This window comes from Bos mutus, chromosome 22 (genome assembly GCF_027580195.1).
Source record: "Bos mutus isolate GX-2022 chromosome 22, NWIPB_WYAK_1.1, whole genome shotgun sequence".
NCBI lineage: Eukaryota > Metazoa > Chordata > Mammalia > Artiodactyla > Bovidae > Bos > Bos mutus.
This window is the reverse complement of record NC_091638.1, coordinates 12,944,937-12,971,842: the sequence shown is the minus strand read 5'-3', so window position 1 is coordinate 12,971,842 and position 26,906 is coordinate 12,944,937. Positions and strand designations below refer to the sequence as shown.

Here is a 26,906-nt window from a genome sequence, read left to right as displayed (position 1 = left end):
AAATATTTAAGTAAGGAAAACCAGCGAGGCTAAATCCAGACACATCTGTGTCTCAGAGGAGACTGGCTTTCATTGTCTTCCTCCTCCTGATGCCCCCCACCCAACACCCATCATGCAACTCACTGGGGATAGTGGGCTTGAAGCCACCACCATGGATGCCTTGCCATATTAAATTAGTTTCCTCTGCTCTCCACATTTCCTCACCACGTCCATGTATCAAAACTTACCCATCACAGGACCTTAGTACTCAGGCCCCTTCGGAAGGCATAAATTAACAACCAGATTACCTGGTATACAACTCCTGGTATACACACTTTTAGTGACTTAGCAGTCACTTACCAATCTGTTATTTCTCTTCACAAATTAACCTCAGCTCATCTATGTTGGGGATAGGGTGGTTACTTGCTGAAAACGCAGCTCCCCTGACCTCAGCAGTGACCCAAGGAATTAGATTCTTTGTGAGCATTTTAACATTCCCCAGTTGATTCTTCTACCCACTCCAGTGTTCTTGCCTGGAGAATCCCAGGGACGGGGGAGCCTCGTGGGCTGCCATCTATGGGGTCACACAGAGTCGGACACGACTGAAGTGACTTAGCAGCAGCAGCAGTAGCAGTTGATTCTTCTATGTACTAAATCTGAAAACATCATGAGACATGCACACACTATTATACACTATATAGTCTCTGAGCATCAGGGACTGATCAGAGACTGATCAGAGCATCAGTCTCTGAGCGTATATGAGAATCTCAAATACAATTACCACCCACTGTTAACTTATAAAACAGGTTCATTTTCAAATACTAAAAGGATTAAAGAATTGGCTTGCCATGCGTGTGGGCAGAGAGTATATGGGAAATCTCTAACCTTCTGTTCAATTTTACTATGAACCTAAAACTGATCTGAAAAAGCCATCTATTAAAAAAAAAACAAAAGGCTGACCTGCCTAAGATGCAGCTGAGGAGCACTTGCTCTCCGGTTCATCTATTCTGTTGACAAGCATCACCCTCTTTGGTTGTTGTTCAGCCACCAAGCTGTGTTCAACTCTTCGGGACCCCACGGACTGCAACATGCCAGTCTTCCCTGTCCCTCACCACCTCCCAGGGTTTGCCCAAGTTCATGTCCATTGACTCGGTGATGACATCCAACCATCTCATCCTGTCGCCCTCTTCTCCGTCTCCCTCTTATCCTCTACTTATTCTAACCTAGCCTCTTTGAAGCCCCAAACAGGGAGCCGTTCTCCAGGTTCCCATCGCCCAATGCACATGCTGATTATGAGAGTTCTAGCACATTTAGCCCTACACTGGGCTAACTATTCTCTCATTTGGTCCTGGTGAGTCACAAACAACCTGGTTGTTCCAGCTGCATCCCCATCCCCAACATAGTATGTGGAACTCTATGCATACGCAATCAAGCTTGTTGAATGAATGAATGGTCTTGCCATTGAGGTTAACATCAGATGAAGTGGGTTGGGGGGAGGGATGAATGATCTGGCTCACCCTCTCCTTTAGCACACACACAGCTACCGCTGAGAGTCCCCATTCCTTCTCTCTCTGAGACACAGAAATCGGGGGCCTTGTTTATTCAATCTGTCACTGTGGTTCACATTCTGACTTTATAAATTAATCATTTCCAGCCCTATTAGACAAAGGAAGCAACCCACACTGCCACCTGAAGTATTGTACCAACAGCATCTTTGAGCAAAACAGGAGCCACACCAGGAGTTTCAAACCAGGGGATTTAATGCAGGGAACCGATGACACAGTGTTTGTAAGGCTGAATGAAGGAGGACCATTGAGATAACCCATTGGTAGTAAACACAGGAAGCAGCTACTAACCTGAGGGCTGGGGGGAGCAAAAGGGAAGAGATGGTGTTACCAGAACCTAGAAGCTTTGACGGGGGACCCCCCACGGCTGGTGCCTGGCCCTCTCTGGGGGCTGCTGCGCGGCTGCTGCTTGGCCTTCTGAGGGGGCCGCTGCTTGGCTGGTGGAGGTCGGACTTCTGGGCGGGGGCGTGGCTGACGTTCGGGCCTCGGAGGGGACCGTGGCTTGGCTGGTGCTCTGACCACCGCGGGGGGTGCAGCTGGCTGGCGCTTGGGCCTCTGAGGGGACGTTGCGCGGCGGCTGGTTCTGAGAGGGCCAAAAGAAGCTGCAGGCTGGGGCAGTGGCTCTCCTCTGCTGCCTAAGTGATGCTGACAGGAGCTGGAACAGGGAGGCAGCCCTGCTCCCCCTCCCGCCTTCCGGTCTCCCTCCAGTACCTTCCAAAGGCAGAGCCTAACAGGGAGCCGACTGCCAGGGGCTTGGGGGAAGCGCAGTTTGCAGAGAGCCCCGGCCCCAGCGTCACAGAGCAGAGCGGGAAGGGGGAACTCGGAGCCAGAGACAGAGGCCAACGCCCAGCCCAGGCGCCGGCGGCAGCACAGACCACTCACCTGGTCTTCTGGCAGGCGCAGCAGATCCAGTCCTCCTCTTTCTTCTGGTAGAAGCAGCCACTTTTACAGATGCTGTACTTGCGGTCCACGATCTCGCGTTTGGAATTGAGGAAGGTGAACGGCGGGCAGCAATGTATGCTGAAGTGCTCGGAGAACTTCTGGTTCTTGGAGAGTCTGGGGCCCTCCTTAACCACTTTCTGACTCATCTCACTGGGAAAAACAGTGAAGGGGGCAGGGGGAGTGGGGAGACATAAAACTGCACGTCAGGCAAGGGAGGTTTCTACTCAAGGAACCCACTCCCAGCCTCTCCCGTGGTCCCAGCTCACATTCAGAGCTGTCTTCCATCCTGAATCTAGGTCAGTTTCCTGCCCAGCTCTATGGAAAGGAGCTATTGAATACATTGCACTTTAAAAAAAAAAATTATTTTTAAAATTTTGAGTATAGTTGCTTTCCAGTGTGTGTTAGTTTCTACTGTACAGCAAAGTGAATCAGCTGTACATATACATGTGTCCCCTTTTTTGGATTCCTTTCCCAATTAGGTCACTGCAGACGATTGAGCAGAGTTCCTTGTGCTATACAGGTTATCATTAGCTTCCTATTTTATAGGAATCAACAGTATATATATGTCATAGTATATATATAGACATATATACATACATATATACATATATATGTCAATCCCAACCTTCCAATACATCCCATCCAAAATTTTTTTTAAATATTTATATGATTTTTAAAGGTTGCATTCCATTTACAGTCATTACAAAATTTTTGCTGTATCCCCCATGTTGCACAATACATCCTTATAGCCTATCTTACACCCAATAGTTTATGCCTAGGCAGTACAAGGGAAGAGTGTTAATTTCTACTTGTGTATTTTAAAATCATGTTTTCTGAAAACAGACTCTCTTTTCTCTTATGTGTTAGCCACTCATTTAAGACAGGAAAAAAATATTATAAAGCCAAATACATCTATGGCAAAATAATGTTGTAGATTTAGGAGTGACTGTTTCTCTACAGAATCAAAAAAGATTTGTTATTAAAAACATAATTGCTCTTCATACAATAAAATACTACACCAGAGAAACAACAGACTATAGACACACATCAACATGTTTGAATCTCACAAATATAATATTGAACAAAAGAAATCAGACACAAAGAAGTATAAGCTGTATGATTCAATTTATATGAGGTTCAAAAACAGGTAAAACTAGCCAAGTGCATGGTGCTAGAAATCAGAATATAGTTATATTTGGAGGAGGTGGGGTCTGAGAAGAGGCAGGAGGGAGCCTGCTGGAGCAGAAAATGTTCTGGATCTTGATCTGGGAGATGACTGCTGCTGCTGCTGCTAAGTCTCTTCAGTCATGTCTGACTCTGTGCGACCCCATAGATGGCAGCCCACCAGGCTCCCCCATCCCTGCGGTTCTCCCTGGATTCTCCAGGCAAGAGTACTGGAGTGGGGTGCCACTGCCTTCTCCAGGGAAATGACTACACAGGTGTATATGTATATAAAAGTTCAGTGACCTCTGTACTTCATTTTTGTGCATTTTACTGCTTACCTAAGTTAAAAGGGGGCTTCCCTGGTGACTCAGTCAGTAAAGACTCTGCCTGCAACACAGGCAACCTGGATCTGATCCCTGGGTCAGGAAGACGCCCTGGAGAAGCAAATGGCAACCCCCTCCAATATTCTTGCCTGGGAAATCCCATGGACAGAGGAGCTTGGCGGGCTACAGTCCATGGGGTCGCAAGAGTTGGACACGACTTAGCAACTAAACCACTACCTAAGTTAAAAAGGAAGAGCAAGAGGAGGAAGACAAGAAACTAGGGAATTTTGATTCTTGGAAAAATTATGAAAGGGTGGGTAAAATCTTAATTACTACAACATCCTTTGAGAAATGTGACACATGCAGAAATAGTCCTACCTAACACTCCAAAACATTGAAGCACACAGGGGACTTAAATGACTATTACTCAACAAGAGCCTACAGATAAACACAGGTAATGTGCATATATACTGGACACTGAGTGTGTTCTTGCGCTCAGCAAACTCAAAGTCAAGTTGCACACACAGGCATGCAATATGTCATTGCAAGACAGGATGATGTCAGCCAACAGAAAAAAGTACAAAGATCAAGGAAACCATGAGAAAGTGATGAATTCTTTGAAAGCAGAGCAGATAATCTGGGTTGGGTTTTATTGCTGTTGTTTATTTGCCTGCTCCAAGTCTTAGTTGCGACATGCGAGATCCTCAGTTAGGGCGTGTGGGATCTAGTTCCCCAACCAGGAATTGAACCTGGCCCCCTGCATTTGAGGCACAGAATCTTAGCCACTGGACCAGGGAAGTCCTGGTCTGGGTTTTAAGGAAGACTATGTTAAAAACAACTAAGTTACTCTGAAGGAATATTTTGATGTTTGTTTTTGGTTTCTTTTGTTTTTCATTCAAGTAGAGTTGATTTATAGTGTGTAATTTTTGTTGTTGTTTTTTGATGGGATTGTCTTCTGCTGTAGTTAGAAGTTAGGGCTGAGGAGCAAGTTGAGTGTAGTTATAAAAAGAAAATACATCCTTTTTCACCTCATAGACCTTGTAGAGTCCAAATTTTGTGTTACACCTGTTACATATGTTGCAAATGTTCTTTCCTGATGTTTCGCCATCGTGTATCATGTCAAAAAGAATTAATCTTTTTAAAAATGAATGGCTGTATCAGGTCTTAATTGCAACGTACAGGATCTTTCGATGCAGCAACTAGGGCCTCTCTCCAGTTGTGGCACACAGGCTTAGTTGCCCTGAGACATGTGGGATCTTAGTTCTCCAGCCAAGGAACAAACCCTGGTCCCCTGCATTGGCAAGTGGATTCTTAACCACTGGACCACCAGGGAAGTTCCCCAAATTATTAATTTTTAGGTAATTCAGTTTCCCACTTCCCAGGGAGTTCAGTGGTAAAGAATTTGCCTGCCCGTGCAGGAGGCCCAAGTTCAGGCCCTGGGTCAGGAAGATCTGCTGGAGAAGGGAATGGCTACCCACTCCAGTATTCCTGTCTGGACAATTCCATGGACAGAGGAGCCTGGTGGGCTACAGTCCATGGGGTTGCCGAGAGTCGGACACAACTGAGCGTGCACACACGATACAGTTTCTTACTTGGGGTTTTATATTTTAGTTAGGAAAGTCTTCCTCACTTCAGAAGTTCTTAGTCATAGTCATGAATATCCCGTTTTGGAAGAGAATCTTCTCTGAACCTCATTTTCATGTCTCTTTCTCTCTATAACTCCTCACTTCTATAGAGAAGTTACCAATAAATACTCTTTTTTCTCTGTTTCCACATCTCCTCCCCATCCGTGCACTTTTGTCTGGCTTCTGTTCCTATTTGCCCAAAGAGAAGTGCTTCCCATAAAGACCTCCATGCTGCCAGACCAGCCGTCTTCTTGTCTGAGCTCTCTTTCCATGTAAACACTTCCCTGTCTGGTCACTGACATTCTCTTAGATTCCCTCCACCATCTCTAGCACTTCCATCCCAGTATCTCTCATAGGCTCATCTGCTTTGTCCAAAACTTTTAATGTTGGAATTCTTCAAGGTACAACAAATACTAAATGATTAATGGGGTTACTTCAAGCATCCAATTCAGCGTTTATTATATGTTCCAGTTGTACCAGGCACAGCCTTTGTAAAGAACACAAAGCTGAGTCATACTGAGTCCTGACCTCAAAAAATGTATCCACCAGCTGGGAAGACAGGCAAGGACGCACATGGCATGCTCATGAGTAACAAGGCCCATCTATTGAGCCCAAATATGTACACATCTCTGGATCAGATAGACATCCTGCTGACGGCGAGCTCACAGTGTACATGAGGAATGTTGCATAGATATCAGTAAGTGCAATGCAAGGATGGCGTGCTCTGGAACACGAGAATGTGCTGAGCAATGGCACGGAAAGTCCACAAGAGTGGGGCCACGTGTCGGCTGGGGAAGCAGCTAGAATATAAGGGGAAACATTTCATCTCGCCCTGAGATTTGGACAGTCAGAGATAAGGGTTTGTGGAAGGATGGGAGCGATTGATTCCTAAGCAAAGATACAGCAAGGTGAATTGCAGTCACCCTGAGAGTCTGCCTTGTCTGCTGGCCAGTATGGGAGAGGTGATGGTGTCAGGACACGGGTGATGAGGTAACACAGTTACCCGTCTCTGTGAAGGCTCTAGCCCTTGTGAGTCATGCCATCAGCCAATCAGAAGTCTAAATCCAGGAGAGGGAGAGATCATCTCATTGGTCTGGGTTATCATGAGTTGAAGCATGCTCGCAACATCCGCGTGGAAATGGACACCTGAAACTCAGGAGCCAGAGCTGTCGTCTCGAGGGTCCTTCCCCTCATGGAAAAGGCACCACCTTGGGAGTGGGTGTGGTAGATGTGAGCTGAGTGAGGAGCCATGCCAGGCAAGGCTCCCAGGAGCAGCAGTGGGCCTACCAAGCCCCAGGAAGAGGGTCTGGGGAAGAAGGAGCCGTAGGGGCAGCCAGGGAGGTGGGAGGAGCCTCTTATGCTATGCTATGCTATGTCACTTCAGTCGTGTGTGACCCCATAGACAGCAGCCCACCAGGCTCCCCCGTCCCTGGGATTCTCCAGGCAAGAACACTGGAGTGGGTTGCCATTTCCTTCTCCAGTGCATGAAAGTGAAAAGTGAAAGTGAAGTCGCTCAGTCGTGTCCGACTCTCAGGACCCCATGGACTGCAGCCTACCAGGCTCCTCCGTCCATGGGATTTTCCAGGCAAGAATACTGGAGTGGGGTACCATTGCCTTCTCCGGGAGGAGCCTCTTGAAAGTCTCCAAATTTGCAGGAGGAGGACATGGATCATCAGTATTGAAAAAACTGCTTCGTACAAACAGGCATTTTTAGACCAGTGAGACCCTGAAGTTGATTTTTAGGGTCTGATTCACTGTAATTACAACCCTGGTGATCTTCCAAAGCCTTACCAAACCCTACACACAGGCAAAGTCCAGCTCAGGTTTCTGCTCCCCTGGGAAATGATGAACTGAAACCCTCTTTAAGGTCACAGCACACGGAGACAATGCTACTCAGCTTTTCACAGGCAATTCAAACATCACCAGTCCCTCTAGCCTGCTCGGGTCATCTTGCCCCCTGGTGTTAGAGGGAGATTTTAAGTCTCCTGTGCTTCTGAATTCCCGCTCTGACTGAATTCTCAATTCCCACCCACCTGACAATATGCCTGGGCCCACTCTATACTCATCTAGACCCCTGCCCAGAGAGTTCTCAAATTATTCCCTGACAACTCTCCTTACTCGACTCCTTACCCACCATGGCCAGCAGGGGGCAGCCTCACCACTTGTTACTCATTGCCGCTACTGCTGCTAAGTCGCTTCAGTCGTGTCCGACTCTGTGCGACCCCGTAGATGGCAGCCCACCAGGCTCCCCCGTCCCTGGGATTCTCCAGGCAAGAACACTGGAGTGGGTTGCCATTTCCTTCTCCAACGCATAAAAGTGAGAAGTGAAAGTGAAGTCTCTCAGTCATGTCCGACTCTTAGCGACTCTATAGACGGCAGCCCACCAGGCTCCTCCGTCCATGGGATTTTCCAGGCAAGAGTACTGGAGTGGGGTGCCATTGCCTTCTCCGTGTTACCCATTGAGTGTGTTGTAAAGGGGAAAGCAGTTCTCTTCCCTGGAACCCTGACATTCTAGAGAACCAGCTGAAAATTCATCCAGCTTTAACACAGCACTTCCCGCCTTCCTTTAGTAAAATGTTTACAGTCGGTGGAAAGTCTCTGGCTACTATTGCCTATGGAAGCAGAAATACTGCATTTGGTTGGGGTACATGGTTAATTGGTTTTACATACTCCTCCAACTCTGCCCCCAGCTTAAGAATGCTAAGATCCTTGTGCTGAGCCATAGCAACAACAAGCCATCCTTTCCCGCCACACCAGGCTTCCAAGTAAATTAGTTGTGTCGTTCAGTCACCCAGTCATGTCCAGCTGTTTGTGACCCCATGGACTGCAGCACGCCAGGCCTCCCTGTCCCTCACCATCTCCCAGAGTTTGCCCAAATTCACGTTCATTGCATCAGTGATGCCGTCCAGCCATCTCATCCTCTGACACCCTCTTAGTTGTGACTACAGGCAAACAGGGCTTCCCAGGTGGCTCAGTGGTAAAGAATTTGTCTGCCAATGCAGGAGACGCAGTTCAATCCCTGGGTCGGGAAAAGCCACTGGAGGAGGAAATGGCAACCCACTCTAGTATTCTTGCCTGGACAGTCCCATGGACAGAGGAACTTGGAGGGTTATGACTACTAGTCCATGGGGTTACAAAGAGTCAGACGTGACTGAGCACACACGCACAGGCAAATAACTAATGGGAGAGGGGATACTTCATGCTTCCTGAGACCCTGTTCTATGGTGGTTGTTTTATATTCTTTATCTCATTTTTCTAATATTGCGTAATCATCAACAAACTAAAGATGAGGTAGGCTAAGGAACATGACTAAGTTCAAAAAGCCAGTGAGAGGCAGATGGGGATTTGAACCTAGGTCCCTGTAACTCCAGCTTCCGGTGCTGTCTGACCAAGCTCAACACCATCTGAGCTCCCTGTGCTCCCGGGGGAGCAGGTGTCCAGGCGATGGGACCAGCCTGGACTATGAGGGCCCGGAGGTGGGCCCAAGGATGGGATGCGGGCACAGAGATGCACGGGCCTATGTCCCAGAGTGACAAACACCAGAAGCTGGGGAAACAGCTCCCTGAAGAAAGGCAGAGGGTGGAGTCTGGAGACATCACAACCCCCTGCCGGAGCCCAGGGTGGAATGTAAATGTATTTTACTCCCTAGGGGAGTAGGACCCGCAGGTGCTTACGCCATCCCTCCCCAACCAGCCCTGAGGTGGTTTTAAGACCTATTTTCACTGTTGAGAATTAGAAAGCCTGGATAAAGGAAAACAATGAAAATTCCTAAATTACTATCTCATAGTTAACCACTTATAAAATACTTGAACATTTTTTTTTGCCTTGAGAATTTTACGTGTAAATATATAGTTAATAAAGTCACACCATACCTTATATACTTTTCAAGTTATATGCTTGAAAAATCAGTCATTTTTTAAGTCTTATAGATACAGATGTAATAGTACTTGTAGCATTTTCTTACACCTTTTAAAATCTGTAATAAATTTATAGTCACAGTCCCCTTTACGGTTTATAACATATATTTGCATATTCTCTCATTTTCTTGATTAATCTTGACAGAACTTATCCCCTTTGTGACTTAAAAAAAAAAAACCTCTTGGTTTTCTTGCTTGTCTTTGCTCTTTTTTTCTAGTGCATTAATTTCTGAGTGCATTTATTATTTCTTTTTTTTTTCAGTTTTCTTTCGGGTTATGTTCTTGTGCTTTTTCTCTATTCTTTTTTATTTTTCTCTATTCTTGAGTCATACTCTTCTCACATGTGCATTTATGACTGTAACATTTACTTACAACTTCAGCTGCACACCACAATCTTAACAAAAATTTTTCAGTTTCTCTTCATTTTGAATATGAATAAGTTCTTCTTTGATTCATCAATTATTTTTAAAAATCTACTGTAGAATTTCCAAGTGTATGAAGCTATTTTTATTACATTGACTTCTGGCTTTAAGGCATTCTAGGCAGAGTGGTCTGAAGACAGTGACTCTTTGAACTTGGTTGAGTTTCATGTGTTCACAGTCAACATTTTAAAATGTTCCATGTGTGCTTTGAAAGACTGTGCATTTCCAGAAACAATTTGGAATTATCTAGCAACCCACTTCAGTGTTCTTGCCTGGATAATCCCAGGGATGGAGGAGCCTGGTGGGCTGCTGTCTATGGGGTTACACAGAGTCGGACACGACTGAAGTGACTTAGCAGCAGCAGCAGCAGGGAAGATAGGAATGTGAACAAGCTACAGTCTAGTAATTTATTCTGGGCACAGACTACAGTCTAGCAATTTATTTTTGGATCATAGCTCAACCTTGCTGATAGAGCCCCTTGGTGGAGCACAAAGCTGAAGGAGCCTGAAGCACTGATGAGAGTCCTTCTAGACCTGGACCCCTAAGTGCTGATCACCTTTTATGGGAGAGACAAACCAACTTCCACCTTGTTTAAACCACTATTTCAGCTACATGTGGTGAAATACAATTCTGACTCAGTACACTCAGTTCTCTCACCTTAAAAATGTGTCTTAGTCAATTTGGGTGTTATAACAGAAATACCATAAACTGAGCAGCTTATGAACAATAGAAATTTATCTCTCATAGACTAGAGGCCGGGGAGTCTGGGATGAAGGTGCTGGCCCATTCTGGGTCTGGTGAGAGCCCACTTCCTGGCTCACACATGGTGGGATGAACAAGGGAGTCTCTGGGGTCTCTGTAATAAGGGCACTAATTCCATCTGTGAGGTCCCCACCCTCATAACTTCCCTAAGGGCCGACCTCCAACTACCATCACACTGGGGGTGAGATTTCAAAATATGAATTGTGGGAGACACAAGCGGTCAGTCCATAATAGAAATAACAAATAATATTTAGCTCAGAGGGCCTTTGATAGTATTAAATAAAATAAATAGGATACGAACCTAGCACTACCAAATATAAGTAACTTGCTTCATAAATTCCATTTTCCTTTCACCAAGAATTCATTCAAATGGCATGTCTAATCCCACTGACTTCTTCAGGCACGCTCTTTTTGTATCTCACATGACATTTAATTCAAGCATTAATTACATGCTTAATAAAGTAAAGACATTTTTATTTACTTTTGCGACTAAAAGCAGATCATTATAAACACTACATGTGTTTTCACAAACTGTACCACCTAATCGCAGAGAAAATATAAACTGATAGGATGAAGAGAAAAAATGACTGAATTTGAAACTGTAAAATTATCATCTCTTCCAGGCTTTCCAGATGTCTCCATATACTCTAAAACTAAAGAGGAGGGGAAAGTGAGGCAGGTATTTGAACAAGGAGAAAAAGTAAGTAAAGGAAAGGAGCCAAAGGGAGAACAAGAACCTCTTCTCACTATTTCTTGAGCACCTACTATGCTCCAGATGCTTTCTGTTGTTTCTACACGTGCTCTTAGCCAAAAGGCTGAAGAGCGACCTGTCATTTCCAATTCCCAGTATAACCTTCCAGGTCGTCTCTACTGTCCCCCTGTTACAGCTGAGGAAATTGAGACCTGAAGAAGTTACATAAACTCTCCAAAGTTGTATAGTAATGATAACAATAAAAATGATAGAAAACCCATAATGTCCAGTATGCCTACTGACTACCTAGTATCTGCACTGCCTTCTGTAACAAACCTTGCTGATTTGCCCTGTTAAATACACATAACTTCCTATGTGACCACATTCTGGCCAAGAAGACACAGGCAAAAGTCTGGATACTTGACCTTTTCCTTCAGTAATAAGGCTTTTACTCAGTAAGGGACTCTCCCCTGGTGAGGGCATTCAGCCCAACCCGCTCTTCCTGGCCCCCAAGGGGCAAGATTACTTCAAGCCTTTGGACCTTGAGCCTTAGGGCTCCTTCCCCTACTTCCTTCCCACCTAACAATTAACACAGCAAATGTTTCTAACACCTCGGAGTTCAGCCCAAAGTCAAGTCACTTCCCAAGGGGGCTTTCCAGAACCTTCCTTTCCCCCAAGGAGAAGTGATCACTACTCCCTCTCTTGTGCCCTAGCCCTGTAAGTGAAAAGTGAAGTCTCTCAGTCGTGTCCGACTCTTTGCAACCCCATGGACTGTAGCCCACCAGGCTCCTCTGTCCATGGGATTTTTCAGGTAAGAGTACTGGAGTGGGGTGCTGTTTCCTCCTCCAGGGGATCTTCCCCACCCAGGGAACAAACCTGCATCTCCTGCATTGCGGGCAGACGCTTTACCCTCTGAGCCACCAGGGAAGCCAGCCCTGAATGTTGTGCATAACTCTAGGAGAGCATCTGGAACCTGGAAGGCTGCCCTTGTTCCGTGCCTTATTCAGAGCAGGTGTTCCGTAGATGCTGAATATCAAGAGCGTGAACAAAGGGTACCTCTCACGGCTTCTGCAGGGGCCCTCAGACTGTCACTGCCTGTCCCCAGATGCTCTTTCGTGGTCCCCATGTCCCTCGGGGACCTCTGCTCTGATTCAGACGGCAGGTCTGCTTAGTGAAAAAGGCAACACAGGAAGGGACTTTTCCAACTGATCTTGAAAGTTATAGAACTGGGCTCTTTAGGAAAAAATAAAAGACTTTGTGAACCCACTACACTTTTGCTTTTCTTTCTTTTTAAAAAAATTTTATTGAAGTATAGTTGCTTTACAAAGTTGTGTTAATTTATGCTGTACAGTGAAGTGACTCAGTTATATATTCTTTTTCACATTCTTTTCCATTGTGGTTTATCACAGGGTGTTGAATATAGCTTCCTACACGATACAACAGGGCCTTCTTGTTTATCTGTGCTATATACCACAGTTTGCATCTGCTAATCCCAAACTCCCAACCCTCCTTCCCCTCTCCCCTCTCCCCCTTGGCAACCACAAATCTGTTCTCTATGTCTGTTTCATAGATAAGCTCATTTGTGTCCTATTCTAGATTCCACATAGAAGTAAGATCACATGGTACTTGTCTTCTCTTTCTGACTTACTTTGCTTAGTTTGATAATCTCTAGGTTCATCCGTGTTGCTGCAAATAGCATTATTTCATTATTTTTTATGGCTGAGTGATAGTCCATTGTATATATGTACCAATCTTCTTTATCCATTCATCTGTTGGTGGACATTTAGGTTTTCTCCATGTCCTGGCTATTGTAAATGGTGCTGCTGTGAACATTGGGATGCATGTATCTTTTTGAATTATAGTTTTGTCTGGGTATATGCCTATTTTTGGCTGAGCGCTGAAGAATTGATGCTTTTGAACTGTGGTGTTAGAGAAGACTCTTGAGAGTCCCTTGGACTGCAAGAATATCCAAGCAGTCAGTCCTAAAGGAAATCAGTCCTGCATATTCATCGAAAGGACTGATGCTGAAGCTGAAACTCCAATACTTTGGCCACCTGATGCGAAGAACTGACTCATTGGAAAAGACTCTGATGCTGGGAAAGATTGAAGGCGGGAAGAGAAGGGGACGACAGAGAATGATATGGTTAGATGGCATCACTGACTCAATGGACATGAGTTTGAGTAAACTCCGGGACTTGGTGATGGACAGGGAAGCCTGGCATGCTGCAGTCCATGGGGTCGTAAAGAGTTTGACACGAGTAAGCGACTGAACTGAACTGACTGATGCCTAAGAGTGGGATCGCTGGATCATGCAGTTATTCTATTTTTAGTTTTCTGAGGAGGCTCCATGCTGTTTTCCATAGTGGCTCCGCCGTGCTACATTCCCACTAACAGAGTAAGAGGGTTTCCTTTTCTCCACATGCTCTCCAGCATTTATTATATGTGGTTTTTAATGATGGCTATTCTCACCAATTGTGAGCATATTACGCCTTTTTTTTAATCCCATGGACAGAGAGGCCTAGTGGGTTACAGTCCATGGGGCCGCAGAGTTGGACAGGACTGAAGTGACTTAGCACGCAGAGATGGCACTCGCATATCCGCGTTCCCACCAGTGTCCTGGGGATTTTTAAACATACTTTCACTATTCCCTGAGACACTGCAGGTGAAAATGAGAATCACAAACATAAAATGGATTTTCTTCCTTCTGTTCATCCATTCCTAACATCTTTTTTAAAAGGCAGTTGGGGTGTGGGTAATTTTAATAAAAGCAGTATGTGGCCCTCAGCTGTGGGTGGTCCTCTGGAAAGACAGTGCAAGCAGTAAGTTGCCACGCTAAATGTCCATGGGATCACAGGAAGTCAGACATGGAAACGGGCACAGACACTACCGAGTGAACGGGGCGTGCAGGTTACAGTACACGTCTCCAATTCTTGTCAATCAGATCCCTCAGCACCGTGAGCAAGAGCCTGCCCTTGTCTTGTGATTAGAGAACTCAGCGTGGGAAGGACAGGAGGCAGCCTTCACCCTGACTACCCAGGGCCTGAGCCCTCTGAGAGAACAATATTCTGGCTTCAGATATCAAAACTCTAAAGGAGGAAAATGATCAGTCCTAAGACCCCTTAATATGTTACGTGGATTAAGGAGAAGAAAGGTTAATATATACTTGGTAATTTAAGTTAATAAAGCAGTAAGTTTCAGATGTATTAAAAGTAAGCTCAGTTGTACCTATGTATATATATATATATATGACTTTTTCATTGCTCCGTATTTGTACAAGTAATACAATACTACAAGAAAGGATAGGGGAGAGGGAATGAGAACCTCTGAACGCATACCGCCTCGATTATTTCCGGCATGAATTGTCTCTTGCTAACAAGTAGTCAAAGTTCAGCTCCTTATCAGGACTATTCCTTGCCTCCCTCCATTCCTTCTGAAGGTAGACAAGAGTATGGAGAAGCTGAGAGTCCTTGGGGCAATGAGGGAAGGCGAGGCTGGTCCTTGTGGTGTCCGCCCTCCTGGGCTCTGTCATAGGTGCCTTGCGTGGCCTCACCTAGCCCCTTGCCACGAATGACAAGTTGCTGCTGGCTACTTGACCCACCAAAGCCACTGGCCATCAGGACCCCGACTCAGCAGCCTCCTAACCTGGTCTAGGCATCCTCTCAACTCCTCAAAATTGCTAAAGGTAGGCGTAGAGACTGAGCAGGAAAGGAAGCCCAGCAATGAACAGGACATGCAGATAGACTGAAAACAGGCAGGGAGGAAGGACAAACAGGATTTCTCCAAGACATATTAAGTTAGGTGATGAATCATTTAGCTAAGGTTTAGGGATGAGAAAAGGGAATAGTCAAAAATTTCGTCTGAGGCATGTTAAGTTGGAAGAACTTACGAAGTCTCCAAGCAACTACCAAAGAGAGTGATTTGGCTACATGGGTCAGATCTTGAGAGACAGAGAAAGGATGAGAAATAAATTTAAGAGTATTTGATGCTGGATGAGATTTATAGCCAATGGAACACAGAACACCCTGGGAGAAAGGGAATATAAGAAAGGGGAGATAAACTGGAAAACGTTTCATTCACAATAGCAACAAGAATCTTCAGATACCTAGAAGTAAAGCAGAAATTAAAATGTGTAAATCCTTGTGGGGAAAAAATTCAGTATCCATTCTTGATAAATATCCTTAGTGGAAAAGGAACAGGAAGTCCTTAACATTATAATAATGGGCTAGCTACTAAAATATCCACAGTAACAGCTTACTGCTGGTAAAATCTTAGAAACACTCTCATACAAATCAGACACCCCAAGGAGGGTGCTGTCAACACTACCATTCAACATGGCACCTGAAATCCTAACTAGTACAAATTCGAAATAAAAAACTGTGAGACTCCACAGATTGTTAGAACTTAAAGTCCAGCGAGATTTCTGGACCCAAGATCTATATGCAGCTGCTGCTGTTCCGTCGTGCTGAGTCGTGTGCAACCCTTTGTGACCACTATGGACTGTAGTCCACCAGGCACCTCTGTCCATGGGGTTCTCCAGGCAAGACTACTGGAGTGGGTGGCCATTTCTTTCCCCAGGGCATCTTCCTGACCCAGGGATCAAACCTGCATCTCCTGCTTGGTGGGAGGATTCTTTACCACTGAGCCACCTGAGAATACACCAAAATCAAAATCATTTCTCTAGGTCAGGAAGAGCCAGTGTGAAAATGTAAACTAAGAGGAGCCATTCACACTGAGTACAAAACCACAGGACACCTACTGGTAGATGTATATCTGATAGAAGAAATGCAAGACTTCCATGAAGGAATCTGCAAGGCTACAATAGAAGTAAGTATGCTGAAGATCTCCTAATACATGTATAAACTTAATGCAATTCCAATAAAAAGCAGATTTTCATGGAATTAGTAAGATGATTTTATGATTCTTATGAGCCCAGACAATTTTGAATGAGAACAGGGTCTTGCCCTACCAAGCATTAGCACTAGTCATGAAATATACTAATTAAAACAGTAGAGTAGTGGTTTGGGAATAGACCAACAGATCAGCGGTACAGAACAGAGCGCCTGGAAACAGACTCACATATGTATAGAAGCGTGGTTCATGACAGAGGCGGCATTTTTTAAACTATTCAAAAGGGAGACAAAAGATCCCAACAAGAAAAATGATAGCAAACACGTGTGATGGAAGCCAGGTACTATTTAAAAGGGCTTTATGTGTTTAACTCACTTAATCCTCATGACCTCACAATAGCCTCACTTGGCAAATGAGCAAGCCAAGGTACAGAGAAGCCAAATAACCCACTGGAGGACACAGAACTAGAACACAGGAGCCCTAAGATCCCAAGCAAAGTAGACTAATTTCTATTTCTAATCTTCACAGCATACAGTTTCTAATACAGCAGATGTGAAGAGGAGGGAAGCAAGTCAAAGATTATGATTTTTATAGAATAAAACATACCGTGCAGTTACAAGTTTAAAACCCTATGCCAGTAGAGAAGAAAATATACAAACACATAAAAATGTAGTTTTAATAATCAGAATATTTAAGAAAAAACAACCTACAATTTTTTTAACAGCCAAATAATAGAAAGAGAAGATTCTTTAAAAGCCAATAATCATATACAAATATGTTTAACTCTAAAGGACTCTAGGAAAGAGACAGTAACAGCAAGGGGATGTCAATTCACACCCTTGTGATTGGCCCAAAAATGGGATTGGAGGATGACGCTGTGGAAGGAAGGGGGAAAGGCAGTCAGTCAGAGCATGGGAGGGGCACAGGGGCTGGCACCTTCTGTGGTCAAGGCACTGTCCCAGGCTGCCAGAGCCCAGGCTTCCTTCAGGAGAGGAACGCACCTGGGTGCTTTGCCCAGGAGCTGTTTCCAGGATAAAAGCTGCGACTTTGAAAGTTCCACTGCAGGCCTGGGCTTCTTTCACCGAGCCTTCCCACAGCCTTCTGCAGCCTGCCCAGCCTCAAATCCTCTGCTGTGAAAACCATTATCGCTGAGCAGCAAATTCATTCCACGTTCACCACCTCCCTTAGAGATCTTGAATGTTTCTTAAACCTTGCGAATTCTCAGGTCAGGGGCTAATGCTTGCCTCTGAGAGCAGCTTTACATAGTAAAAGACAGTGCCTTCCGTGTTTGTCCACAGCAGCAAAAACACAACGAGGGAAAAGAACTTTGCTTGTAACTACTAAAGGCTGTTTCTAAGGATGGCTGTATCCATTTGTCCTTGCCTATTCATTTGTTGCCTTAGCAACCAAAATGTTTACTAATTAGTACAGTGAATGTTGAACAGTAGATTCTTGTTGGGAAACCAGTGCCCCAGTAATGGAAACTTTTCATACAGATATTTCTTTTGAATCAGAGTGCTTTTCCACAAAGAGCAACATCCTGCCAAAATCCAACACTGATTTGCAGAGCTGCTGAGGCTTGAAAACATCACAGTAATAAGAGGATGCTGATGTCTTGAAGTTGGTGACTAATTTTGGAAGACGAAGCCCTCACTGCTTTACTTTATTTCCAAGTGATAAAGACAAATTAAAGTGGCCCTCAGGACCACACTGCCCACGGACAACTATCTCACAGATTCATGCAAAAGCCCTTTCTGATTGAACAAAGTCTGCCCAATCCCAGCTAGGATACCAACCCAAGGGAATGTCAATTCACACCCCTTGTGATTGGCCCAAAAATGGGATTGGAGGATGATGCTGTGGAAGGAAGGGGGAAACGCAGTCAATCAGAGCATGGGGAGGGGCATGGGTTGGCATCCTTAGCACAAAGATACATTTAGCAGTCTGAGGGAGAAGGGCTACATGTGTATGTATGGCTGAGTGGCTCTGCTGTGCAACTGAAACTGTGGCAGCACTGTTAATGGGCTATATCCCAATATAAGATAAAAAGTTTTTAAAAGATTATATGTTTAGCAAATGTTTTAGGAGTCAAAACCTTCCTTATTATAGTGGAGCTAAATAAACATGTAAGAAATGCATTAAGTTTCTGAAAGTTATTTTAGTAACACAATGTTCATTTTTTTAACATCTGAAATTACAGAGTGCATTGTTTTAATCCTGTGAATTTACACTGGAATTGAATGTGAATGAGTAATCTCATGCTTTTCTATAGAAGAGGGCAAGCAAGTCCAAGAGAAGGAACCAAAAGCATAAGGCTGTCTCCTCATTTAGCCATTCCCTTACTCAAAACCACAGAGACTCTTCCCAGTTACAGAGCAAAGTCCTTGCTTCTTAGTTAATATGGCACATAAGACTCTTCATCATCTGGCCCCTGTCCACCTCTCTCCCTTCTCTCCCCTCCCCAAACCCACACACTTTTGTAGGTCAGAAACATCATCCTGTGATCAAAAGATGTGCCTGTTTCCTTTTCCTGGAATGCGTTTTCCCCATGGTGGCTGTGTAGTAAACTGCCATTCACTCTAGACAACCCGCGCGGTTGCTTGGTTGGGGTGGGCTGGCGGGGGCGGGGGCGGGGGTGGGGTCGGCAGGAGACCACCCCCCGGCTGGCGACCTGGCACCACTGGGTACATTTCCAACGTGGCAGTGCCTTCTGATCGAGGCCCAGCCCGTGGACTGTGTGAGGCCAGTATGGGTCTTCCCCGAGTCGGGTTGCTTGGGAATGCAGCCCAAAGTGGGTGGTAAACTCCATCTAAGGCTAAATAACAAGCACGAGACCTATTGTCAACAAGTACGGTAGGAAAGTTGAAAAGAACCAAGTAACCCAGCTAAGGTCCCAGCCCAGCAAAGGATCCTCTCTCCTCTGGGAGATAATGTGTACGTACTTCTGTTGGTGAGCACATCACACTGTTATAATAGTGTGGCTGTGTGTCTGAACCTCCGCTTGGACTCTGTGAGGGAAAGGTTTCCGTCTGAATCCTCAGGATTCTGCCACTGCTTCTGCTCAAAGAATGAGTATTAACTGGGATCAAGTTAGGAGTGACCCCTGGGATATCATGTAGGACTCAAGCTGCTTTTGTCAGATTCCCAGCAAGGCTATTTTAAGAAATAAGGCCTTAACATAAAATAGTTATATTATTATTATTTCATTTTTTCAAGATGTGAAAAATTGTTTGTCTTTCTTAATCCAGTGTTTGTGATATAAAAAATAAAGATGTTTCTCTTTCTCTGTGAAAATGATGGGGTTCTGAATGCACACAAACATAGGTAACACAAATCCTCTCTCTCGTAATTCCTTCCAGAATGATGGAGAAGGAAACCAATCTTCCAGATTTGCACTGTTGTATTTAAAACCCCAAATGTTGATTTGGCCTATGGTCATAGTCGGGTGGTGGAGGTGCTGAAGAAGAGAACCTAAATTAGCTGACTGATGGATTTATCGCCCCACTCAGAATGTTTAACATGCTTTGGGTTCTGCCTTGGGTTTTCAAAGGGCATCAGTCTCAGGGAGACCAAGAAACCAGGCTAGAGATAAGCCGATTGTCAACCACACCTTTTCCCAAATTTTGTGTCCAAGGTCACCATCTGAGTCAGCCAACAGCGGTGATACTTGTGGACTTCCTCAGCTCGATGAAATGCCACTTATCTTTGTTCCCTTTTGCAATTTGTATTTACCACATTGTATTGAATTCATTCACCTCTTCCAAGAGAAGCAAGAGCTGTCGAGGGTGACTCCGAGGTATATAGTTTGAGCGGCTAGGTCAGTGGTAGGAGCCCCTACTGGAGGAGAAGTTTTGAGAGGAGAGGCTAAATCATGAGTTCAGCTCTAGATGCATTCACGTTGAAGTGTTTGAGGGGCATCTAGATGGCAACATCAAGTGGAGAGTTCAGAGAAATCTGGGCAGGAGATGGAGTTTGAAAGTTGCTAGAGTGCATGGTGACTAAAGCCATGGGATAAATAGACTTGCCCAGGTGGCAGATCGTGGCCTGAGAGGGGAGCATGGCCGTGTGCCGGGCACTCCCACACTTGCAGGTCAGGTGGAGGGGCAAAGTGATTGACCAAGGAAGAAGAGAAGAATCAGAGAGGAAGGAGGGAACCCAGAGCATGCGGCACGCTGGGAGCCAGGGGCAGGAGCGTTTAAACAGAGGGAGTGGTCAGAGCTGTATGCAGAGTGATTCTGAGATGTGGTGAGATAGAAAACCAAAAAGAGTACATTCGCTTAAGGGATAGGGAGATATTTGGTGAATTTAACAGGAACCATCTCCACGGAGTGGTTGAGACAAGTTACACTGGTGGCCCAGTCGAGGTCACTGACCATTAATTCGCAGTGATACCAAGCCTCCTGGTGTTTTTCTCCAAATGTTTGCAGCAGCCCGGGTGGAGACACAGAGAAGATGCATAGGTACATCCAGGGTTGGGGTTTGCTAGAGAATGTGCAGAAGAATTGAAGTGATAAACCCTAGAGTCTATTCATAATAGAAAGAAAGGCCGAAAGGAGTGATTGTTGAATGGATGGGTGAATGCATTGATGAAGGGATAAGTAAATGGATTCATAGATGGATGGGGAGATGAAGGGGCAAGTCAATCCGAAGCACCTGGTGAAAGAATGGTTGTAGTGGGGCACTTAACAAAGTTGAAAGAAAGGAAGGTTGTGAATCAGGTGCTAGCTAGATGTTTGCGCGATTTGATTCAGAGAGGAGAGTTTCGAGTATTGCTAAGTTCCAGCATGGCAGCGGATGGATGCGGCAGAGCGCATAATTCCCTGGAGTGGTGAAGAGTTTATTCACACAGACACTAACGTCGTCTAGGTGGGTGCAACTGAAACGGAGAGGGAGTGGGGGAGCACGGAATCTGGTAACAAAACTATCAGTGAATGACAAGGAGTGACCGGGAAGTCAGATGAAGACTGATGCAGGGGATGCAGCACAGCTTCAGGTTACGGAGAAATGATGAGGGAGTGAAGGAGCCGCGGTCTGAATGTGGCATGGGGAGGATGCTGCCTCGCTCTCAAATCTGGAGCTTCTCGGAGTGTAAAATGGTCCTCACTCGACAGGCTGACAGACGAGGCATTGTTCTCAGAAGACTGGCTGGATTCAGTTAAGACAATGAGATGGACAGAAGCTCCTGAGGAGAGTCCAAGGCTGTAGGGGATGAACTTCACTGTGCTCTGTGGTATGTGGGTTTGTCAGACGTGAACAAGTGGTGGTGTGGGTCGCAGTGCCTCTGCCTGATACAGGGAAGTGTATCATGCCTCTATTCCCCCAGCCTAGAATACTGTAAGACACCTGGGATCATTTTCTAAAGTGCGTAACTCTTACTGAAAGTTTGATTGCTCCATCTGTCGCTGATTCTACATTCCACTTTGACATTCTGAATACTAGTAATCATTATACCATAATTTAGTTGCTGATCCAAAAGAGAGTAGGAGATTCATTTGTACCTGTATTTTCATCCGTGCACATCTGGTGAATAGATCTCTGTTGTGGGCTTCTCTTGGTATCATTTGCTTCTTTTTTCCCTAAAAAATGAAGCAGTAGAATGTATTCTGGTTAATTTAGTGTTTTGATGACTGAAGTTGTAGTTAACTCAAGTGTCTTAATCACAGACCTTCACACACACAGCCCTAGGAAGGATCATGGTATTTCATCTAGATACTGTCTGTCAGATGGAGGATGGGCTGGCTAGGAGGGGGTATAATGACAAAATTACATGCAAACTTTTTAAAGTCCACCTTATCATCATAGAGGAAAAATGACATATATCCAGTTAATTCACCATCACTAGGTAAAAAATAGTCATTTCTCTTAATAAATCTGAGCTCTACAAACCTGATTTTTGCTTATAATGCTAATAAAATTCCAGAGTCCTGCTCTAAAAATGCAAATCTTCATAATTAAGTAAAGCACCCCAAGAAAAGATTTGAAGGAATGTCCTCCTCCCTTACAGCTCTGGAAAGAGACGTGGTTTTTGCATTGTAAACTCAATGAAATATCCTTTGACAAGGTAGCAAATTGAGAACTTCTAGAAAATATCAATGTAGTTTTCTCATTGTACTACAGAGATCTTTGTGACTATTCATGTCATTTGTCCTGTTCTTAATACATCTCGGATCTTGGAAATGTTCAAAGGGGTCTTATAAAATTGTGAAGATTCTAGACACACACACACAAAAAAACCTCCAGAAAAAAAATCTGTAATTCTAACTGGTTGTCTTAGTTGATACTTTTTCTAGTGATAATGATGTAATTGGCAACTTCTGTCTAACTGTATAAATCTTTGTAAGATTTTTCTGTCAGATCAGATGAAGATCACTAGAATGTTCCTCTCCTCCCAACTACTTGACAGAATAATTGAAATCATATGACTCTACAAGTTTTCTTACTTAAAAAATTAATCATGATCTACTAACAAGTATTGAACTTACACTCCCACTGTAAGTATTGAACTTACACAACCACAAAAGCTGAACAAAACATGCAAAAGAATTGTTTGCAGGCACTGGGGAGCAAATATTGCAGGGCTTTGATCCTTGAGAGAAAGGAAGCAAGAGAAGATTTCCCCTGGTTTTCTGCCTAAAGATAGTTTTCAAACTGTCCTACAGGGGAAAAGAGCCTGAGCGTGGAGAAGAAGAGTCAGAGATCAGAGCCAGGGGTCGCTAAGACTGCAGGGACCCAGAAGGGGTTTGAGATGCAAGCAACAGATAGTAGGGACCTGCTAAGAAGATACAATAACTTTTCTCAGATCCTTGGCCAGTTCCAAAGTTGTGCGTTTGCAGGGTGAAACTGTGGGAAGCCCAGGGGGAAGAAACCAACAGTTACAAAGAGGTTGATAACTACATAGAAACATCAGGGCTTGCACATTACTGGGGCAATTGCAAGACCCTGGTGAACACCCTAGACTTTCAGTTGAAGCCCCAGAAAGATCTCACCCTAGGGCAGGGGAGCATGCCTAGGAGAAAGGGCAAAGATAAACAAGCCCTAACAAGGCCTAAAACCAAACCTGGACAGGACCAAGGTGATCCTCCAGTAATTTAGCTTAATCCAGAACCTCTGCCACCTAATATCATGCTACTACAGTGTTCAGCCCACAATAAATTTACAGGATTGGAAGATACAGGAAAATGTTCACCATGGAAACACATAATCCTTTAAGTCGAAATACTTCCTCAAACTCCAGGGTGACTTTGGTGGCCCAGATAAAGGGCCCTAATAGGTAAATCGGTAATATACATTTTCTCCAAAGCTTAGTTCCTCAACATTAAATAACACCACAAGCAGAACCCCAAACTTGAAAGTATCTACCTAATCCAGGGAACAGTTCTGTTAAAGCCATAATATATTCACTTGACCAAAGAGATTGTAATCAAGTTAATCAATTGCCCCATACTCAGATTTATGATGACTTCAAAGTTTTCTCTGGGAAAAAAAAAAGGATGATTTTTATCTGCATATCTAAAGAATCCAGTTTGGTAATACTTCCCAAACAAAGGATGTTTGATGGGAAATTCTGGAATGGTAATTGCCAAATACTTACAAACAAAAGTTTTCCTACTTATATACAAGATGAAAGTTCTTCCTCTACCAGACACCATGTCAACATGCTAAAGGCCAGTGAACCTGGACTTGCTCCTCAGGACAATACTTTATTGAACTCTGTTTTCAGCAGATGATTTTGCTTAGAAAAGAAGGGTCATATTGGTGAAATGAATACTCAGAGCAGTAGGCATGAATCCAACACACACAAAAGAAACTCGATAAATACTTCACTACATGCCTAGCAAGTTCCTGTACATATCATTGTAATTACCATTTATAATTCAAGGACAGCACTTACATACTTTGATTGAATACTTGAGAATTGCATATAAAAGCTCTGGATTTTTAGTTTTTTGTATTTTCTTGTAATATTTTAGGTACTCATTTAAAATCCTGGGTGAATGAGATTCATCCTAGATGAATAAGACTTCGAATTAAAAGTGTGTACAATTCAAGTATGAATTTGGATATGTATGAGCTAAAATACAAGCCTATCCCTACAAAACTGCCTAGTTATGACCTAATCATGAGAAGACATCAGACCAAATCCAAATTGAGGACATTTAACAAAATAACAGGCCAGTGTGCTCTTCAGAACTGTAGAGATCATGAGAGAATAACTGTCTGAGGACCCTTCCAGATTAAGGGAGATTAAAGAAACACGTTAACTAAAGGTGATGGCTGATCCTCGGTCCACTCCAAGGATGGTTGGTGAAATCTAGATGTCTGTTGATTAGATGAGAGCATTTCCTCAGGGTCATTTTCTGATTTGGATCACATCTGTAATTTAATCTCAAAAGGCTTAGAAAAAATATATAAGTGCATATACAGAGAGAGAGTGGTAAAGCAAATATGATACAGTGTCAACATTCAAGTGATGGAAGTACATCTGAAATTTTCCTACTGTTGGCAGTTTTTTTTTTTTTGTAAATCTGAAACAATTCTTAAAATCCACCCACCAAGGCATTCTCCTGTTTTTCTAAATGAACACAGAATGGCATAGCTGCCTATCTGGTGGCAGTCTGTTCTCTGCCTCCCTGTTTTACTCACAGAACATTCAAAATTCTTTCCCCCATTTTCCTCCTAGTATGCTAGCCAAGTTCAATAGTTTTATTCCTCTGACACACATAATCTTTTCATTCCTTTTTCTATCAAACACAACACTGAAAATGGTTATTTTTAGGAGATTCTGTACGAGACAAAGCATTAGCATCTTTTCATTGAAAGTTGCTAGTCTACAGGGAGCAAAATTCTAACAAGATGTGGGCTTTGTTGTTCCACAAGTATTCCCCACACGTAAACCCAGCTGTATGAGGAAAGAGGCTGATCCTAAATAAGAAGAGAAACTCATTTTCAAATTATGACAAGCAATAAAAGAACTGGGGAAAAAGAAGCCAAAGAATGCTATTGATCTAGCCCCGGTAACATGGGACTTTACACCCCGGAGAGCCTGGGTTGAGGTTTGGAGACTCTGTCGAGTCTCAGACAATCCCAAACACTAGCCAGAACCTTCCAGGAAGGCCCACGGCCCACAGCAGAATCCCCTTGGGGTCCTCTGTGCTTATTTCCTCCTTTCTTCTGTGTCCTCCCGACCTTGACTGCTATTACCCCGTTTCCCTTCGGATAGAGTGAAATTGACCCATACAGAAATGCGCGCTCGCCGCCAAAAGTGAAGCACAACACGCAGCAAGAGGAAAACCCGTGGAACCCCTTACCTTCAAGCAGCAGCTGTTTGAGACAGGCTCCACGTCTGCACCAGGTCCCAGGGTGGGGTGGGGGCCCCTCAGTGCATGCAGAATATATAGGGGCAGATTATATATCCGGGTTTTCATTACACAAGGTGTTTTTGATGGGTTCTCAGCCAAGATCCACTTAAAAACAAAAGCTACACAAAGACTACAAAAAGGCCACACAAAGTTTAAACAAAAGGCTAAAGAAGGACCAAACAAAAGCCAAAGCAAGTTTAAACAAAGAAGGAAACAAAGGCAAAACAAAGGCCTAACAAAGACAAAAACAAAGAGCAAAACAAAGGGCAAAAGAAAATCTAAACAAAAGCTGGGCTAAGCCACAACCGCATCACTGCCTCACACATACACACCGTACTACATGCTATCCCCATGCACGCACCAACTCTGGTCTTCCACCTCCCATGTCATCAACACCCCCTGCCAAACTCCTCACTAAGGCTCCCTCCACACCAACTGTACCCCATCAAACCACACACCAGGTCCAACCACACCACACACCCTTCCATTGCGCCACCCCACCTCAGCGAGCATGTCACCCCATCGTGCTATACACACACCACACACCACAAGCCAAACCCACCCACCACAAAAGGCGTTGGAGTCACGCTGGTACATGTCTATTTTTAGGCTTCTGTTTCTGTACTCTATGCAGATTAAATACACATACATGTTGCCCTCCCTAACACACCTCCCCACACATGCCCAAGATAACATTCACACACATGCCCTCATACACTAAACAAGAGCACCTTGGTCTAGTCACAACTGAGCTTGGATTTGGAAGATTCTGTGACATTACCTGTTGCATTCAAATTTATGCAGACTTTTGAAAAAGATCATCTCTTTTGGTACCTGATTTCTGTAACTAATCTCATGCAACTAACATGGTAATATCGACTTCAGTCTTAGACATTTGCATTTTCTTATCATTGTCCGGTAACTCGTGGGTCATACCATTGAGTCCTATAGCTCTGTGCCTCTGTTAAATTTCATGGTTCCTATAAGCCTGTGCTTCTGCAAAAGTTCCTTTTATGTACATAGAGCAATACACAAATGATTTGAAAGAGGAAAGATCACTTCTGAAACTAATCCAACCAACAGCAGCCTTGCCTCGTAAATTCCCAGAGCTCCTGATGGTGAGATATAAAGGCCAACACTGCTGTCGAGTTTCCTTTTAGGCTCTTGTCTGTTGTATGCAAAAAAGAATCACCCAGGGAACCTTGAAAAGGCAACCTATTGGACTACAGACATCCAAAGAAATCTCATTGTGCACTAACCTCATGGCTAGTTAAACATGTGTCTCTGAGTAAGGAGTTATGAATGTATG

General features: G+C 44.2%; 1 protein-coding gene across 1 annotated transcript; it reads right to left on the bottom strand.

Moving 5' to 3' along the window:
- Positions 1-1,758: 1,758 nt before the first annotated feature.
- MOBP (myelin associated oligodendrocyte basic protein) lies at positions 1,759-25,637 on the bottom strand. Its single transcript, XM_014482912.2, has 4 exons — positions 25,547-25,637; positions 21,737-21,814; positions 2,427-2,636; positions 1,759-2,127 (listed from the first exon to the last, which is right to left on the bottom strand). Exons 3-4 carry the CDS (start codon positions 2,630-2,632, stop codon positions 1,872-1,874), a joined length of 462 nt encoding a protein of 153 aa, XP_014338398.1. The 5' UTR covers positions 2,633-2,636; positions 21,737-21,814; positions 25,547-25,637; the 3' UTR covers positions 1,759-1,871.
- Positions 25,638-26,906: the final 1,269 nt, after the last annotated feature.

Excerpts from the sequence above, each read along its gene's own strand:
- MOBP (XM_014482912.2), bottom strand. The coding sequence starts at position 2,632 with ATGAGTCAGAAAGTGGTTAAGGAGGGCCCCAGACTCTCCAAGAACCAG. Across the intron at positions 2,128-2,426 it reads TGCGCCTGCCAGAAGACCAG|AACCAGCCGCCGCGCAACGT; the intron begins GTGAGTGGTCTG and ends TGGCCCTCTCAG.